Source organism: Athene cunicularia (assembly GCF_003259725.1).
Source record: "Athene cunicularia isolate RWA chromosome 9 unlocalized genomic scaffold, athCun1 chr9_part1, whole genome shotgun sequence".
Classification (NCBI taxonomy): Eukaryota; Metazoa; Chordata; class Aves; order Strigiformes; family Strigidae; genus Athene; species Athene cunicularia.
Genome location: NW_020799110.1, coordinates 26304286 through 26322698, shown reverse-complemented (window position 1 = coordinate 26322698; position 18413 = coordinate 26304286). Strand labels below are relative to the sequence as shown.

Sequence of the window (18413 nt, the reverse complement as noted above, 5' to 3'; positions counted from 1 at the left end):
ACTATTTCTAAGAGTTCTGACTTCCCTTTAAATCCAATGCATTCACTTTCACATTTGGGATGATGAATGGAAAAAAAAGTTTTCAAAAGGGGTTCCTGTTGACTACATTCAGCTTCATACTTGCTTGACTGCCTTCCAGCATTGACACCATAGACTGTTTTTCATCACACAGATGCAAACAGTTTATACTGTTCTCCTTCCTTGCCATTACTGATAAGCATAACCACCCAGTGGAAAACAGCATAAGGTAAGAGATCTGGCTGTCAGCAGTCTGCTGTTTCCAAACCATGGAAACTAGGACAACTAGATCCTTCTGGGGTAGTGACTGACTGACCTGCAGCAGTGCTTAACACATCTGCATTACCACAGTATCCATTCTGGGTCATGCCAAGCAGCGGTGGTGTCAGTGAGAGGCATTTTGGATGCTTATTCTTGTGCAGCAGAGCCAGGACAGCAGTAGCAGCTGAAGTCTAAAGGGTTGGAGCCTCAGCAGAAGGTCCCACTTATATGGTACCCCAAATCATCAAACCTACATATTTAATCTTTTCCTTGCTGGTACCTTACCATTTTTGTTAGGAACCACCAAGATATCTTAAAGTTCAATGACATCTAGTATGTTAGCTGAGGAACTACATCTGCACTTTCATATCTTGTCAGGGTAGATACTCACTTGAGATGCAAAAATGAGCTGGGTGAACTTCTCACTGCGAATACTATTACTTGCATCTGGCATGTCATCTAACTTGTAAAAACTTATTTCAAAGAAACAGCTTAAAACAATTTATAAAATGCAGAAATTCCGTTTATTATATTGAGAATATCAACTGCAAGAAGTCTTGCAATGCATTCTCTTCATTCTAAGTACAATACAGTACACTTCTCCACAATAAGTTACATAAAGGCAAATTTTATGTACATATAAAAAGGATCGGTGCCCAGAACTAATTGCCCAGCATATCTGCTATTCAGAAATCAAGCATTTAAATCTTTAGTTGCCTTCAGAATTCTTGAAGCAAACTGAATTCATAATCAGATCTTAATTACCTGGTTTGAGAAGGGTTTTCAACCAATTTCTAAATTCAGTGGAGACCATGCAAATGGTTTAACCACTGAATTAGCATTCTCAGCATTCATTCTATAAAGAAATTATTAAAAATGAGGCATGCCATATGGTAGCATATAAGACAACATGGAGAAAAATGACTTGCCTTCATTTAAACTGTTTATGCATCCCAAAATACCCAAAAGGGAAGTAGTAAAGTAGTAGTGCCATTGTACAAGGCACTAATGAGACCACAGGATAATTCTGCTTATGCATGCTCAAAAAAACTACACACACAAAACAAAAAAACAGATTAAAAAAAAAACCAAACAAACCACCAACCCACAAACAAACCTGAAACCCCCTCAAACTGAAAAAGTGAAGAATAAGGCTACCAGGATAATCAGTGGAATGGAAAGCATTGTATGAAGAAAGACTGTAAGAGCACTTGCTTTTTCAGTCACTGAAACAGCTAAGAGTATCTGACTGCCTTCCAAAAACATGTCAGAAAAATGCCAGAAAGAAAAAGCAAAAGGACAATATTGGCATAATAGCAAACAGGCCTCTAATAAATTTTTATGGGAATGAAAAGATGGTTCCTCAACTTAAAGGATGAGATGTATGGGCAGGGGCTTTTAATACGGAAGAGTGTGGCTAAAAATTTTTAAACAAATGAGTTTAATAACACAGTTTAGTTTATAGAAGGGATTCTGTGATCTGATATCTACTGTGGGAAAAGACCAGACCCAGAAACGCCCAACTGGAACATTCCCAACTTGTCTGATCCATCACCAAGATAAGAAGGTGGTGTCTCTTTCACAGTGTGAAATTACATTTATATGCTCTAAAATTTCACTTAGATTTTCATTCTCCCCTTTCACACAAATTACTCTGTATTCAACCATGTGAATGTGGCAAGCAAGAATGAAGCAAATGTGGCACCAAGTCTTTGCTGTGAAATCAGTAACCTGAACAGTTGGTGTACCAGTCAGCATGTCCCGTATACCTTCCCCAGTGACATTCTTTTTCACACCTTTCTCTTGTTTCTACAATGGAGTGTAAGTACTTCTAAAGTCACAGTGCAGTGAGCCAAACAGACCAAAAATACTCAAGACAACACAAAAGATTACTTAATTTAATTCTTAAAATAATGCAAATATAAGAATTGAAATGTACCATGTGGAAAAGTGTTGAGTTGTACATTCCACTGATTTTTCCAATCTATACTAAAGACACTTTCCTTGAACTACATACGCTTTCCAATTTATTTGAGGTGCTTGAACTTACAAGATATGTAGGTAATAACATATCAGTCAAAGAATTACTCAGAAAACAAATACAAGAACCAAAATCCCTCTAAACTCTTCTTCACTGAAAAAGAGAGGCACTGCATTTCTAAGCTGAATTAAGGCTGTAAAATGATGCTGGTTCATTGTGAATTTGAAGTCATCAAATGTCACAGGGGCGACATTTAACCTACTGATTCGCTATTAGTCCTGTAAGCCTGCTTACGGAGGTGAGTCTCGATCTCCTCCCTGAAGACCAGCATCCCGAGGTGCGAGTGAGAGGCCTCATTCATGGCTTTGGACTGGATACACATGCGATACTGCTCTGGAGTGAGTTCATCAGCACAATGTTTCTCATGCCAGAGGTGAAAGAGACCAGGGACCGGTGTCCTGATCACAATAAGGTCACCGTGCAAGTACTTTCTGTAAAGGTGAACATCCTCACCACCCCAGCCTTTCACTTCCAAGTCAAAACCCCCTATAAAAACAATATCAGAAAACATTATTTTGGCACACATGCTAGATGTAAGGCAAAAAGAGCAACAGTCCTTGTGTAACATATTACCAAGTCTGGTAAGACATACCAGAAATCCTGGAGCAATTAACTAAGTTCTCCATGCCAAAGCATGCCAAATTGACAGAGAGGACTTTCAAGCATACCACATCCTTCACAGTGGAAACTGCCCAGGACACAGGATCATGCACTGCTGGCTTCAGAAAGCCTCTTAGAACAGTGTCTCCAAATTACATTATGCATGACATCCCATACAACAGCTGTAGAAAACTAGGCAAACCTCACCAGCTATGCTTTTGGGTTATTTTTAGCAGTCATAATAGATTTTAGCAGCTGGGAAATGAAGCAGTCATGCACCATATGAAAAGCCCTCTCTAAAAATGCCAGCAATTACTCCATAGGTCACAATTCAAAAGGCTGGATTAAGGAAAGGAACTCGGTTCCACCGTTTTAAGTTCTCTTGCCTTTGCAGGACCATAATGAAAATCGACCCAGACTCATGCACAATTTCAAAGCTCTAGAATTACAAAGTCTTCATTTAGCATATACCATATACATGGAAATATGTCTGCTATGAGAAATCAGCCTGCTTTCAAGCCATTAAACAGCATATATCATTACACCTTCTGGCAGACTAACTTCAAGTCTTCCAAATTTAAGCATGCCAAGCTGTTCTCAGTTTTAGCAGCATGACACAAGAGGGTGCCAAAGCATATTTCTAAAGCCTCAAATAACTATATTCAACTACTCAAAGTTATTTAAAAGAAAGAATTTTAATGCTTTTTCTCTATGTCAGTGGTTTACCTGAGGGACGTGTTTCTTAAAATTGATTCATTTTCTTCAGACAGTCACAAAGTATATAAAAATGAAAGATTCGTAGAAGTTCTAGAGTGAAGTGTTGTTACTAAAAAATATTGTGACTTTTAACAAACTCTCATCAGATGGGACATCAAAATCTAGAAAAACTAATTTATCTCATTGGTCAAACTTGTCAAGCAAGTTTGACTGCTGGACTTGGGAAAATAATAAAAGAACTAAATTAATTACTTTCCTGGCATTAGATAAGAATAGAATAAATTTTTAAAAACACATACATTTTGGTTTTACAGTTTCATCTTACCAACAGTAAGAAAGTCTGTCCGATATTGACAAGTCATCCCAAAGCCAAAATCCCGCCAGAAACCAGAATCCTTCTTGTGTACCTGCAATTTTAAAACAGTATCATTTTGAAATGGGAAATACATCAAAGGACATACACTGCACTTGTTTTTGTAGAAAGTTAAGCTCTTCCAATCATTTGCTAAGTGCAGGATACAGCATGTAACACTTCTAGTACTTCTGGGACATGCACAGATGTGGGCTTCCTAATTACCTGCTGTTCACTTCACTCTTTGCCATCCAAATCCAAATACTTACTCTCACTGCAGTTTCCATGTTTACCTTTCTGATACACCACCTCTACTTTCTATATATTTGCTTACACTAAGCAGTAAATTTTTTGGTAGTCTATTGCCAAATTATCTGTTCCTGATACTCCAATTCCTACTTAGTTTCTAAGGCCACATTTGTCTCTCATTATGATATGACACGAAAAGTAAATTTTGTGATTGAAGTCAGCAACCATAAAGTTGTTTGATTCAAAAAAGTAAACAGCAGATTTGTCAGGCAGGAGCTCACTCCCCTCTCAGCTGTGACTACCTAGGGCTATTTGCAAAAGCTTCCCTCCTACTTTCAATAGTATCCCTGCAAACAACATAGGGGGTCAGGGTTATTTTTCATTTAGTAAGGTTGTGTTGCACTCTCCTTTCTGGCCTCTAAACCCACCTCAGAAGTCCCAGCTGCAAAATCCAGTGTCATTTAAGCAGTCTCTTTAAAGAGAGTCAGACTGGGCATTGACCATGGCCATCCAATCTTCAGGCAACACAGAAACACAGTACTTCCTTCTTTCTGCTGAACCCCAAATTATCCTTAAACCTATTCCCTTGAATGTTTGTGGGGTTTGTTTATTATTTTGACTACGGCTTCCCTAGAAGAAGTGTTTCTCATATGAAAAGCAAGATGTAATCAGCAGTGTAACAGTTCTGGCAGATGTTGGATGGCAAAGATAAAGAGCATAAAGCTGTCCACAGCACAAAACCAGCAACTGACTGAACATCTTAGCCCACCTCAAGTTACATGGCACACTTTCTGCAACTACGATTTGGTAGTTAGCAGAGAGAGTCGATACTGAGGGAAGCTTATCAAGCACTGTTCATATTTTTTTTGTCTTTTCACCACTTCTCCATTTGCTGGAAAGTAAGACAAAATTTGCTGCCATGTTATGCCACTATCCTCCTAAAATACTGGCTTCCCAAGCCAGATTTAAGCAATAGATCAGAACTAGCAACCTCATTTGACTAACACACACACCCCCTTTTTTTTTTTTTTAAATCTAGGTAGAACTCCAAGTTTATCTGAGTTTTGTATTTTGATAACCTTTTCGTCCAAGTGCTCTGCGCATACTGGAGAATAGTGTTTAGATACACACTGTCAAAGATCATAGGAGATTCCAAACGGACTATCTAGTTACACTTAACTTTGTTTTAATAGAAAGCACAACTAATTCTATCCAGAATAAATCACACTGCTTACCAATTGTTGCTCCACAGGGGGTGCTATATCTTGGTTGGCATAGACAATAGCAGGATTATAAAGGCTGAATACCACAGGATAAAAAACCTTTTTCCCTGGAAGTCAAAAGGTAGTTGTTACTCACTGTGGGCATACCTTCTGAAGGCAAGAGGAAACCAGAAATATTCTCTTTATGTAAAATATAAGCTATTAGCCAGCTAGTGAAAACAAATTTAAGGTCTAACTGCTAGGATTTCCCATTTAGGTAGCCCATAACATCCAGCAGGGCAGAGCACACAGGATTAAAAAAGTATATGTACACATACTTATATATACTCTATAGGTATACATTTATATACAGTTATTTATACATATCTAAATATATTATGTATCACAGTATCATGAGATGACAGTGAAAAATCCCTTCAATAACAGTATGCAGCAATGCTAAAAAATAATCAACTCCAAGTAACATCTTGCATAGCTAGAGTTTTATGAGCCTGCCTCTTTCCACAAGCATTTAAAAGCGTGTACATCCCAGGATGTCCTGCAAGAGCATTAGGCATCATGAGTATCCTGATCCTGCTGTGACACCAGTTCTGTGCCTATTACAGAAGCCAGACAAATATTTTTCAAGGATCTCTTGCTCTGCCAGTGCTGCAAAGGCATTGACAACAGCCCAAGAGAATACTCAGTACCCTGATTTCAGCATGAACTCTGAACATGAGAAGCATTTTCAGATCTCGCTTGAAGCAAAGGTGATGAACTGTCAGTATGAATTGTCAAGCAGTCTCTCAAACTCCCTTCCTTGTGAAAGCTCACAAGACACTCCTCTCCAAAGTTTTTTCAATTATTTATACAACTTGTTTCATGAAGTGCAGAGACAGATAGAAATGATAGAAAAAGCAAGAAAGAGGATCCAAATATCTGGCTTATAGCAGAATTTCTTGACTTTTATTATATGAAGTATTGAATTCCAAACTGACATTTGGAGAAAATGGTTTCTGGCTGCAACAAATCTGCAATAAGAGTAAGCATTAAAAAAAGAACCCAAACACATGTTTGACTGGAGAATGTCTTAACTAGCACACTTGTTAACTCAAGAAAGCTTTATCCTTCTTGACAGAAGCTTGTAGAACAAGCAAGCTTCATACAGACTGAGAAAAATGGTCAGAAAAATTTAGAGCTTGGGATGTAAATGTGGAACATTAGCTCATTCTCTGTAAGGAGCACATTGTGTAGCTCTACTGAAAACTGTTCATGTGATGTGTCTTCGCCATACAAGTGTGATAAGACATAAACCAAACTTGTTTGAGATTTCAGTATAACAAAAATCATCTTCTACTGTAAGTGCTACACTGAGTTTTGTTATATAAATTTACATGCAGTCTAATTGTTAAAGCAAGTACACTGTCCAGCTTTCTTTCAGACAGCCAAATCTTAAGAAAATGTGAAAATTGTACTTACTGTACAAAATAAGACAACATGTTCTTAAAACAAGCTACCCTGGGGCAGAAGTTATTTCTCAGTCTAAATACTATTGTCTTTTGTGCGCAGAATAGTTTTCATTTTCCTAGGTGTATGAAATTGAATAATATCCACCACTCAAGTTAGTTTTCTATAAGCTCAACACAGGTAACTAAGCCAAACAAGTCAACAAGACTTGGTTACAGCAACTGTAAAGGAACATACCAGGCTCAGCATTTAAGCGACAACTGTTAAGGAACTCGACTGTGAAATAAACATCAACATCACAGAAGAACATCAGGACCTCGCCCTTTTCCCAGGCTCTGGCACCCATGTCAAGTCCTCGGCCTCGGTTAAATTCCTCAGTCAGAGACACAAGCGTGTAATTGTGGAAGTTAGTTTCTCTAGAAGAAAAAGAGAGCCAAAACCAAAATATATGCATGTGTGTGGCAGAATAGTCATTTACACTTTTTTCAGCATTTCAAAGTAATTTCATTCTGGAAATTAAAAAAAAAACCAAACAAACAGTTAAACCATCAGGATGAGAAAAAAATGTAACTGTTCCACTTAGCTGTCTATTTTAAGTGCCAGAGTTTAGACACTGTAAAAAGATGGACCTCAGTCTTACTTCACTTTGCATTTAATCAGACAGATTAAAAAGCCCTTTTGGCAACTGATGTGAATTAAAGCATTCTCTGAAAGGCCACCTAAAATTTGTCCCCACAAACTAAGAAGTTCTGACTAATAAGGCAATATCTCTATCTTCACTACATCAGAGAGGATGGCAAATGGAAAGCCAGAGTCCTGGCATCACCAAACTAATGAGACAAGAGGCTGTCTGTGTGGTAGTGCTACCCTGACCCAGTCAGTTTGCTTCTCCTTGCTATTTCATACCAGTAGCACACATGCCTGTACTCACTGCAGAAGAGAGAAGGAGCAGCAAAGGGAGATTGGAAATACACCTGGGGAATATCTTCAAGCAGTTATGTGTCTACTTCAGAGATACTACAGAGTGTTATGCTTGCAGAGAACAGAGTGAAGATCTGTTAGTCTTTTTTGGTCTATAACTTGATTTTTAGTAGTCTTCAGGAGACTTTTGCAACTTAAGCTCTAACATGGCAACCATAGTGTACTGTAAATAAAGCTTACTTTTCCTATAACCTGTAATGGGCTATAAACTTATTTTTATAGTTGGGTTTCTTTTTTTTTAAAGAACCATTTTAAACACCAATCAATACTGTTTGTATTGACTGACATTTGATCAACACACTTACCTAGCAACAGAATCTAGGATGCTTTTTACTTCTGATAGCCCATCTTCTCCAAAATACACCACTGTGAGGTGAATATGTTTATCCTGATGAATACACACATCCCTATAAGCACAAAGATAAGCTGATATTAACAATTACCTGGAACACAATAGAAGCTTCAGGTACTTAAAAGCTATTGCATTAGCAGATTTAAGTATTCTGGTCGGACTTCAACTAGCTTCCAAAGAAAACAAGGAAAGATGTTTTTCCTCTTCTTTCCCCATCTCTCCCATTTGAATCAGAAGGTTCCAATACCGTGTGTCTCATTCCAACACCTTATTTTATAATCAGGAGCTCAAAAGCTGATGTAAATACAAAATTGATGTTCAAGACCATCTGCATCCAGGTTGACAAGGACCCTGGCATTTGGTCTAAAAGGGGTTTTGGTACAATTTGAGAATCTCTTAAATCGTCTAAGAAGGAATGTTTTTTCCATACAATAGATTCAATTACAAACATCCCAAGGCAGTTGCACACAATGTTGGAATCATTAGTTCTACTGCAAATCCACCAGAACAGAAATTCATTTCAAAACGGAAACAAAATACTGAAAATATATGAGATTATATAGCTCGCTATATAATCTCATGCACCTACCTAAAGTTTTGCATAAATTGTGCAAATGCCTCAGTTCTTCCAGCAAGAGGGACAATAATGTTAATGATTGATCTAGAAATATCGACCGCTTCACTCTTCACTTTCATGAGGGGTCCAAAAGGTCGGAACAAGGTGACATGCCTGTATTCCATGCCATCCATCTTCTTATAAAACAGCTCATAATGTGTCCCCTTATCTCTTTCTGTACGATAGTAACCTGAAGAATAAGTCACACAAGTAATTTGTAAAGTCAAAGATCCCAGCAACTGTATTTCAGAAACACTGTTTTCCCTAAGTACTGTAAAGAAGAGAAAAATAAAGCTTTGGGGTCAAAGTTTCTGGGTTTTTCCCAAAAACAAACAAAAAAATCCACAAACCATCACCAAGCACAATCACCCTCTTAACCTCTTTGACCAAATCTGAAAAAAAAATACCCACACAAACTTCAGCTTCCCCTGCTTCTTAGAGATTGACAAGTTTTACAGTGCTACATCAACTTCTTGGGCAGTATTTGTTGGGAAGACCCAACTAAAAGGGAATTCAACTATTTGCTATGGAAAAGGATGGTTGAAATCTAACACTGCCTGTTCTTAAGACCTTCACCAAGGATCTTCCCCTGAGCTAGTGCACAGTAAAAGCTGAGATCATCTGACCAGCAATCAACACAACACAAGCTGTGGGCAGAACAAATGACACAGTGACTCACTTGACAAAGACTGAAAAATCTGAAATGTGGTATCTAAAAAAAAAAAAAAGTGTGATAAATGCTGGAATGCTTTAAAATAGTTTTCACTGCTGATGACTAGCTACAGTGATTTCTATCCAGTAAAGACTGTGTTTTACTATAGTCATGGTCCTCTAAGGATGTATGCAGAATTAGTTTTCTATATAGCTGTAACACTTTGAGAAAACGATGCCAGTCCTCTATAAACAGGATTACCTATTTAGAGATATTTTACTCCTAATGGATAGGACAATCCATCCCATTCAGAACATGGTCCTTTCATTTTAAGAACCATCAAGAACACAAGTTAAGAAAACAGTGTCTCTAATTTTATACCACACAAAGACCAAGACTCATCTGTGGCTTTGACTGAACTGAGCTCTGCATTCTTAATTCTGTATCTATACTAACCTGAGAGTAAGGAGTAATGATAGGAAAAATCCTTCAACAGAATTGCCTTACATTCATCCTATCTCTGCTCTCCTCTCTCAGCCACATGGAAAAGGTATATTATAGAGAAGAAACTTAAGCTACACTATGAACGAAACAACTTTCAGTTGAGCTGGCCAAACAGACCACTGAGAAAGTTATGAAAAGCTGCATATCCCCAACTGTAATGGACTCACTCAGCTGCCTTTACGCCACGCAACCAGTGGATTTCCATTCACCTGTCAGGCCTGAACTGCTTCTCCTCCTGCAAGTCAGCCTCCAGAGCAGCTGAAATCCTTTCCTATACTCCCATCCAGAAAGAAGGTGACAGGGCACAGGATGGATGGAACTGCTTTGGTGACACAAAGGGTTGTCTTTTGTGCTCAGTACTGATACTTTTTGTTGCTACTGTCTTTTTTGCAACTGAAATCAATAAGGGTTAGGGTACATGAAGGGAGCAGCCCGGGTTTTTTTTATCTCAGGATTTAGAAGTAGTTCCTTCATGTTCCCTTCCATCCATTACCTTCTCATTCAATACAAGCAGCAAAAAAATGCATAAATCACCTGGCCCCAACTTTTTTCCTCTATATTGCAGGCTCCCTTGGCAGAGTCCTTCTTGTCCCTAAATCTACCTACTTCCCTCCCCAAACCAAATCTGGTTTCATTCATTGACGTTCCTTCTGCTTCTATCCTATATCTGCCCAACATCCTCTCTTTTACAGCAAGCTCCCTATTCCCCTCCAGTATTCAGCTCTATAAATCTATGTAGTCTTTCTTGCAGGCAAGGGTGCACTGCAAACCCAATAGCAAGTGTGGATGATCACCACACAGGGTCTGTGGGAGATGGGGTGTAGCAGAGCAAGCTAGTGCCATCACATTGAAAGTTAATGATGACAATCTAACCTTTCAAGTTGAATACTTTTTACCCTTTAAACAAAAAGTTTTGCAATGCACTCATTTAAGAGATAGAAATCCACATTTATTCTTTTGTGAACATGGAGCTGTGTAAAATATGCACATTTTAATGCTCAGGAAAAGCATGACAATTTCAAATCAGTATTAATTACAAGTACTGAAAAGTGCATTGCAAACAATAAAAGTTCAGTGTTGACTGTAGAAGCAGAAAAAGGTCTTAAATCCTTCTCAATCCTTTTCCACTCTAACCCTTTGTAGCACTGTAGCTTGTAAACAGCTTCTTGGTTGTTGGAGCAACCGATGTACCACTGTGTTTGCACACCATGCTCTCAGGCAATGTATGGCAAATACTTTGCACCAGTACTCCTTCATAAATTAATTCAGTATTGTATATTATAGTCCTTTCTCTACTATCTAATAGCTGTTTACAGATGAAAATGCCATTTACAACATAAGTGAAGTTTCTAAAAAGCATGTCACAGTTGCCAATAGATGTTGATCTACAACAGAAGGCTATAGTGCAGAATAAAAATTTCTAGATGCAACTAACTTTAAAAAAATAAACATGCTACTGTAACTTAATGAAGACCTTAATATGCAAATCCGAATAGTGCCTTGCCAGTGATCACTTGCTGGACTATAAGGTTCCAGACTTTTGGATCTCAACATCCTACCAGCACCACGCTTCTTTTAAATAGTATGTATGTGGTCATCAAGTTATTATCCTTGCTATGAGCTAACCTCCATAGGTAATCTGCTAATTTGAATACTTTTATGGTATTAAAGCTTCTATACACAGAAGCCAGAACTGGGAACAGTTAGAAAAAAGCCCCCACATCTGTTTTACTTCTTAGTGTATTCAGGTTTTTAACACTTGGGACTGACTCATGTAATAAAACCTGCTATCTCACCTTCCAACTAGCATACGCTGGCTGCCATCCAAAATAGAGCTCTATAAGCAAAGTGGTAAAAAGCAGCAGAAATAATTTAACAGCTGTTATTCTTGATCCTTGAAGCTTTATTCCCAACCAAATTAAGTCTAGGAATACTGGGGATCAATTACTAACAAAGAAAAAAGCTGCTCATCTATTGCCTTGAATACTACTTCTTGTTTTACAATTACCAAGAAAGCTACCAAGGAAGTGTTTGGTCCATGGAATTCACCACATACATGCTTTTTTTGGGTGTATATTAATATTCTCCTTTGAAGTTCCCAGGACACTGGTCAGTTTCTGGTCTTATACAGGACATACTAAGGGGAGTATATGCATGACAGAATCTACACTGATGGCAAGGACTCTGGAAGAGTTTTGACTTGAGCTTGCAGCACTGGAATAAACAATTTTTACATGCCAAGGATGGGTGGGGAGTCTTCCCTTGAGATTCAAACCTAAATCCAGCTTCTCCCCTTTGCCCAGTTCCAACTGGAAACACAGAAGAGAACTGGACCCAAACAGCAGCACTCAAATTCTGGTAGATATTCAGTAACAAGACCTTTATTAGATATTAGCTAATTCATAATTAACGTCTGAAAATATGCTAATGTTTATTTTCCAAATGTTAATTTTAAATGTCTATCCAATGGAAAAGCTTTTAATCTCTTGATAAAATAAACCCATTACACTGATAAATGCATCCCATATAAAACTGGTTATGTTGACGGTAAAGTACAGATGTCCAAGAAGGCTCCTCAATGAGTTTTAATTCATTATTCAAGACAGTGTCACAGGCTTCTGAAGAAAGGGGATGGACAGAGGTAATACTATTATGCTCTTCCCATTTTATTCTCTGTTTCTTGAAATTAAAAATACTGACCTCAAAGTAATCTTTTTTTTTTAATCCAGGACTATTTTAGAATACCCAATTCAGCAATTAGCTTCATTGTTTGTGAAAATACCTAAGACTGCAGCTTTTAACTTCTCTAGGAATACTCTTCATTCAAGGGAAATAGTACATTCCCGTTTCTCGTATGCTTAGATCTGTAATAAACTATTGTAACTAATTTGCTAAATTAAGCAAGGCAGGTGCTGTAACAAACTATTGTAACTAATTTGCTAGGTTGAGCAAGGCGGGTACATACACTTGAATGATCTGTAAACGTTAAACAATTAAATGTAAAGTGTGCCATTCGGTTGGAACAATGTAACCCTGTCTCAGAAACCCCACCTAGAGATGACACATAACTGATGGTTGAAGAAAAGCCCCCCCAAAAGATGAGATCATGAGGCTTTTGAAAGATCCAATAGGAGAAAAGCGCACCAGGAGACCAAGGCTTCGAGACTTTCAAAAGACCCCATAGGAGGAGGACACGCACCCCAGCAACCCAAATGACCCAACGGAAAAGAGCAAGACAACTATCTGACAGGAGGAGATTGGTTAAAGACGATGGCACAAGAGTATAAAAAACACTGCTTTTTTGGAACTCGGTGTGTGTGTGGCAGAGTTGCAGCTCTCCATGCACCCAGCGCTGCTTTGCCTATTGCTTCCCACCCTTAATTGATTGAACCCAAATAAAAATACATATTTTTATAAAAATTGGCTTTGTCTGATTATAACAATTTGGTGACCCCCAACGTGATCTCAGTGTGCTTTCCTGGACTGTGGCTTCTCGAGGGGCACCCCACAGATTGTGGATTGAAAGTAGCCATCTGGGTCAGTCTCCAGAGATCAACGGACAAAAGAGAAGCAATAGTCAAAGGAATTGGAGCTCCAAAGGAAAGACTGCAGTATAAAATACCCGTAACTCTCTTGCACGAAGATCCGAACGAATATGACAGAGTCGTGAGTATAAGGGATACTGTTCAGTTGGGTGGGATTCAGTCGCTTGTGTGTGAGTGTGATTGAGACGGAACCTCACTCTGGAAACGAAAGTAGTTTTGGAGCCAGGATTTGAATTCCAAATCGAGTGTGGAGGTCTTCTAACCACAGTTCCAAATTCCCGCAAGGGATTTGGCCGGTGAAGGACCGAAGCGGATCCTATAGGACTCATGGGTGGGAGCACGTGTTCTAGGGGTATGTGGGTGGGTAAAGGGTTCAGCCCCCCTCAGGACACTCTCACTGGTAACCAAGGGTGAGAGCAATTGCCGTAGAAAATTCCCAAAGGATACATGGATGGGTAAGAGGCCCAACTCCCTGGATCCAACCCCCTACAAGGGCTGTAGGAGTTGCCACAGTAAAACCCCTAGATGGGTCAAAAGGAATCAAAATCCCGGGACCAGAAAAAAATGAGTAAATTACCACCAGATAGTCCATTAGGCATAATGATTAGAAATTGGTATGAAGTGGTCCTAGAAAAGGAAAAAGTAAATTAAAAATTAGCCCAATATTGTATGGTTGAATGGCCAAAGAAACCTTTAAAACCACGTATCTTCCGGCCTACTTTTGGATCTTTTGAAGACTGGATTTGCCAGGCTTTCAGTACATATGTTTACTCAAGAAAACCTTTTAGTCGAGAAGAAAGCGATTATGCAAAATTCTGGATCAGGACTTCATGTCCTTATCCAGCTTCAATACTTACACTAAAAAAGGATGAAAAATCTGAAGAAAAAGGGGACAAGAACAAGGACGGGATAGAGAAAGATGATGAATGGGAACCACTAGTTAACTGGCCGCCTCCATACTTTAATTATCTGGCCCCGGCAGCTTTGATGGCCCCAGTGCCTTTAACAGCCCCGGCGGCTTTGACTGCCCTGGCCCAGGTGGCCTCAACAACTCTGGCTGCTTTAACTGCTCTGGCGGCTTTAACAAGCCCGGCAGTTCCCCTTCTACCTCTGGGTGCATTTACAAGAAGTAAAACTGCTGTAACTGAGGGAGCTTCTTTATATCCCTTATGGGAAGTACCCCTCGGAGGCAATCAAGGAGGCATCGGATTTGTGGCAGTCCCGTTAAACACCTCTGATGTACAAAATTTTGAAAAAAGACATGGAGACTTTATTAGATGATCCTCTCGGAGTAGCTGAGAGGTTAGATCAATTTTTAGGTCCCAATACTTACACCTGGGAAGAAGTCCATTTTAAGCACTTGATTTATGACCAAGGAAAGGCAAATGATTAGACCAGCCAGAATGTGTTTGTGGGAACTGAAAAATCAAGCAGGGCCACCGGCAGATCAGAAATGGCCCAGTGTTTGCCCTAATTAGGGTCATCAAGAACAGGGCATATAGAATATGAGGGACCTTAGAAATTAACAGTGGCCGGCATTAGAGAAGCAGTTCCTCAGAGGCAAAACATTAATAAAGTCTTTAGCAAACATCAAGGGAGAGATGAACCACCCACTGATTGGCTGGAAAGATTAAGAAAGAATTTACAAATGTATTCGAGGGTAGACCCGCCATGCCCGGTGGGAGAGGCTTTATAAAACAAAACAAAACAAAACAACAACAAAAACAACCCCCTCAATTCGTAGCCAATTCGTGAGGTGTCATCAGGAAAAAGTTAGAAAAAGTATACAATTGGCAAGACCGAGTCTGCAGGATCTATTAAAAGAAGCACAGAAAGTGTATGTTAGGAGAGACGAAGAAAAGCAGGAAGCAAAGGCGAAAATATTTGCAGCAGTCAGAGAAACCTCTGAGATCTCATTCTAATGGATTTACCTGGAGCTTTGGGTGGTGAAAAGAAAGGGGCAGTAATTAGATAAAAAGAATTAGCATACTATTATTTTGGAAAGAAGGGACATTTACAGCAGAACTGTAGAAAACGGGAGCAGGATAAAAGGTTGTTTAAAAAAGAATAAAGGAGTCAGGAGCTCTATTTTCTGGGGACAAAGACATCAAAGGAGTGCTTGATAAAAATAAGCCCCAGAGAGAAGAGTTTGGAGTTTTAGCAAATAGGGGTGCGAAAAAAAAAATCAACTGTAAAAAAATATTCTGAGGGGATTCATTATTGCTACCAGAAGCTGAAATTAAAAAAATAATAGTATAAGAAAAATTTAAAAATTATATATTAATGGAAAAAGACGAGCAACAGATAAATCCTAAAGTCTGGTATACAAAAGGAGAGATTGGAAACCTTAAAATAAAGCCTAGTAAAATTGATATAATTGATCTGGAGACACCAATTCAGATAAAACAATAGCGCACTCCCCTAAAGGGTCAAGAGGGGCTGAAACCAATTATAGTCGAATTATTAAGTAAAGGCACATTGGAACCTTGTATGTCTCCATATAATACATCTATTTAACCAGTTTTAAAATCAGACAGATCTTACAGATTGGTGCAAGATTTAAGGGCTGTAAATCAGCAAACTGTGGTTCGTTTCCCTGTGGTAGCAAACCCCTATATGCTGCTTAACTATATTTGGTACAGTGTAATTGACTTAAAGGATGCATTTTGGTCCTGCCCCCCTGGACAAGGGGAACAGAGTATTTTGCATTTGAATGGGAAGATCCATCTAATAATAGAAAACAACAACTCATATGGACAGTGCTTCCCCAAGGGTTTACAGAATCGCCTAACCTTTTTGGGCAGGCATTTAAAAAAATAGTTACTGCAGTCATTCAAGCCATCTTTAAAAATAAAGCTTTTACAATATGCAGATGATTTATTAATAGCTGGACAAACTGAGAATGATGTCAGGATGGGGCCTATAGAACTGCTGAACTTTGAAAAAAAAGAAAAAAAAAAAAGGATTAAAGGTTTCAAAATCTAAATTACAAATTATAGAAAATGAAGTCCTTGGGGCACTAAGGCTTTGAGTGATCATTTCTTGAGATATTTTGGCTGCATTGGAATATATGAAATTGCAAAACAAACTACATACGGTTGTTCAACATGTCAAAAGATTAATAAAAGAACTATGAGACAGACCACAGCTGGTGGAAGGAAAACAGCTTATCAGCCTTTTGAGAGGGTCCAGATAGATTTCACAGAACCACCAAAAGTTGGGAGACATAAATATTTGCTGGTAATGGTAGATCAATTAACTCACTGAGTAGAAGCCTTTCCTACCACCAGAGTGACTGCTCAGTCAGTAACTAAAATAGTACTGGAACAAATTATACCACAGTTTGGAATTATAAAAGCATTTAATTTGGATCATATTAGCCCAGACAACTCCTTTAGGATTTGCAGTATACAAATACAACCTGGAAATGAAGTAATGATTAAAACTTGGAAGGAGGAAAGCTTATCTCATAGATAAGAAGAACCATTCCTACTACTAACAACCACAAAAACTGCTATAAGAACTGCCGAGAGAGGATGGACTCAAGTTTCCAGGGTAAAAGGACCTGTTACAGAAAAGCCTCAGTGGAAGATTGAATCAATGCCAGGAGACCTAAAGCTTCAAATTCAGCGGAATCAACAAAGGGATGGACTCATAAAGACTAACTGAATAATTAGAAGGACTCTATATTGGTAACAAGAAAAATTTAAGGTATTTGTTATGAAGTTTTGTAAATTCTTGAATGTTTGTTATAACAAGTTGTGGTGTCTGCTTTATAAATAAGTGTATAAGCCATTGTATATAGTTGAATAAGAAATTGAATAAGAGTAACAAAAAGGAGAAGACTAAAAATAAATTCAAAGTGAGGGCAAGACTGGGTTGGCCTCCATTTTTGCTGTTAAGATGATAAACACCCGACTGTTGGCAGCAACCCAATAGGTCTAGGGACAAACAGAAAAATGTGCCATACCAGACCTCACTATAGTGGTTTCCTTTTTTCTCCTAATTATATGTATCAGCCCTGTAATGAATACAGAAAGTCGAAGTACTCCATATGATCCCCTTGAAGATAATAAATTTGTTTTATTAGCCAACACAATAAATGGAACTTTCAATCTAAGCCACTGTTGGGTCTGTGGAGGACCTGTAGGACTGTTCAGCTGGCCGTGGATCTCTGTACCCCTTACTCCATTGCAGATTGTGAGTAATTAGTGATATTAACAATACTACCTGGGAAGAAAACGGAACATGGCCAATCTGGTTTCCAAATCAGGGCAGATTTTGTGTGAAACGAACTCAGAAAGGAGGAATTGATGTAGGGGAGAGTAAATGCCAGTGGACACTTACACATAAATCGATCAACAAAGATAGAGGTATTTATATATGGTTATGGCTTAATGAACAGGGACGTAGCAAAGGATTCAAGGGATTTTGGTCAAATAAAAATAAAACTGAATATGCTAAATTATATGAAAACAGCTTTTATAATTGAACCTGTGTATGGAGAAATGATATGGGATCCTGGTATTGCAATATACGGATAAATGATAATTTTGAACGAACTTTTCAGTCCTTTAGGAGATAAAAACAACCTTAATGGATCCCTGATTATTTTGTTATTAATTCTCACTTTGGGACTTAGTATCTTGAACAAATTAATTAACCTTGTTAAGAACAGGATTGAAGCTGTCCAACTCATGATGTTAAGGCAACAATATACTAATTTAACTCAACAAGAAGAACATCGACTAGAGACTGAATTAGAAGATACCACCTTTTTAGGGACTGCTAGAGAAGCTATTTTTAAGCTTAACTAGCAAATTAGGGTATTAAAAAAAAAAAGGGGGGGGGGGGGG

At 38.4% G+C, this 18413-nt stretch overlaps 1 protein-coding gene across 1 annotated transcript in view; it reads right to left on the bottom strand.

The window, feature by feature from the left end:
* Window positions 1-797: 797 nt before the first annotated feature.
* CSGALNACT2 (chondroitin sulfate N-acetylgalactosaminyltransferase 2) overlaps window positions 798-18413 on the bottom strand; it is a 28383-nt gene continuing 10767 nt past the window's right edge. Inside the window, exons 3-8 of the mRNA XM_026855161.1 lie at window positions 8830-9046; window positions 8194-8295; window positions 7145-7323; window positions 5474-5568; window positions 3963-4044; window positions 798-2806 (exon numbers count right to left, since the gene is read on the bottom strand). Coding sequence (XP_026710962.1) covers window positions 2514-2806; window positions 3963-4044; window positions 5474-5568; window positions 7145-7323; window positions 8194-8295; window positions 8830-9046 — 968 coding nt within the window. The 3' untranslated portion in view covers window positions 798-2513. The remainder of the gene's footprint in view (window positions 2807-3962; window positions 4045-5473; window positions 5569-7144; window positions 7324-8193; window positions 8296-8829; window positions 9047-18413) is intronic.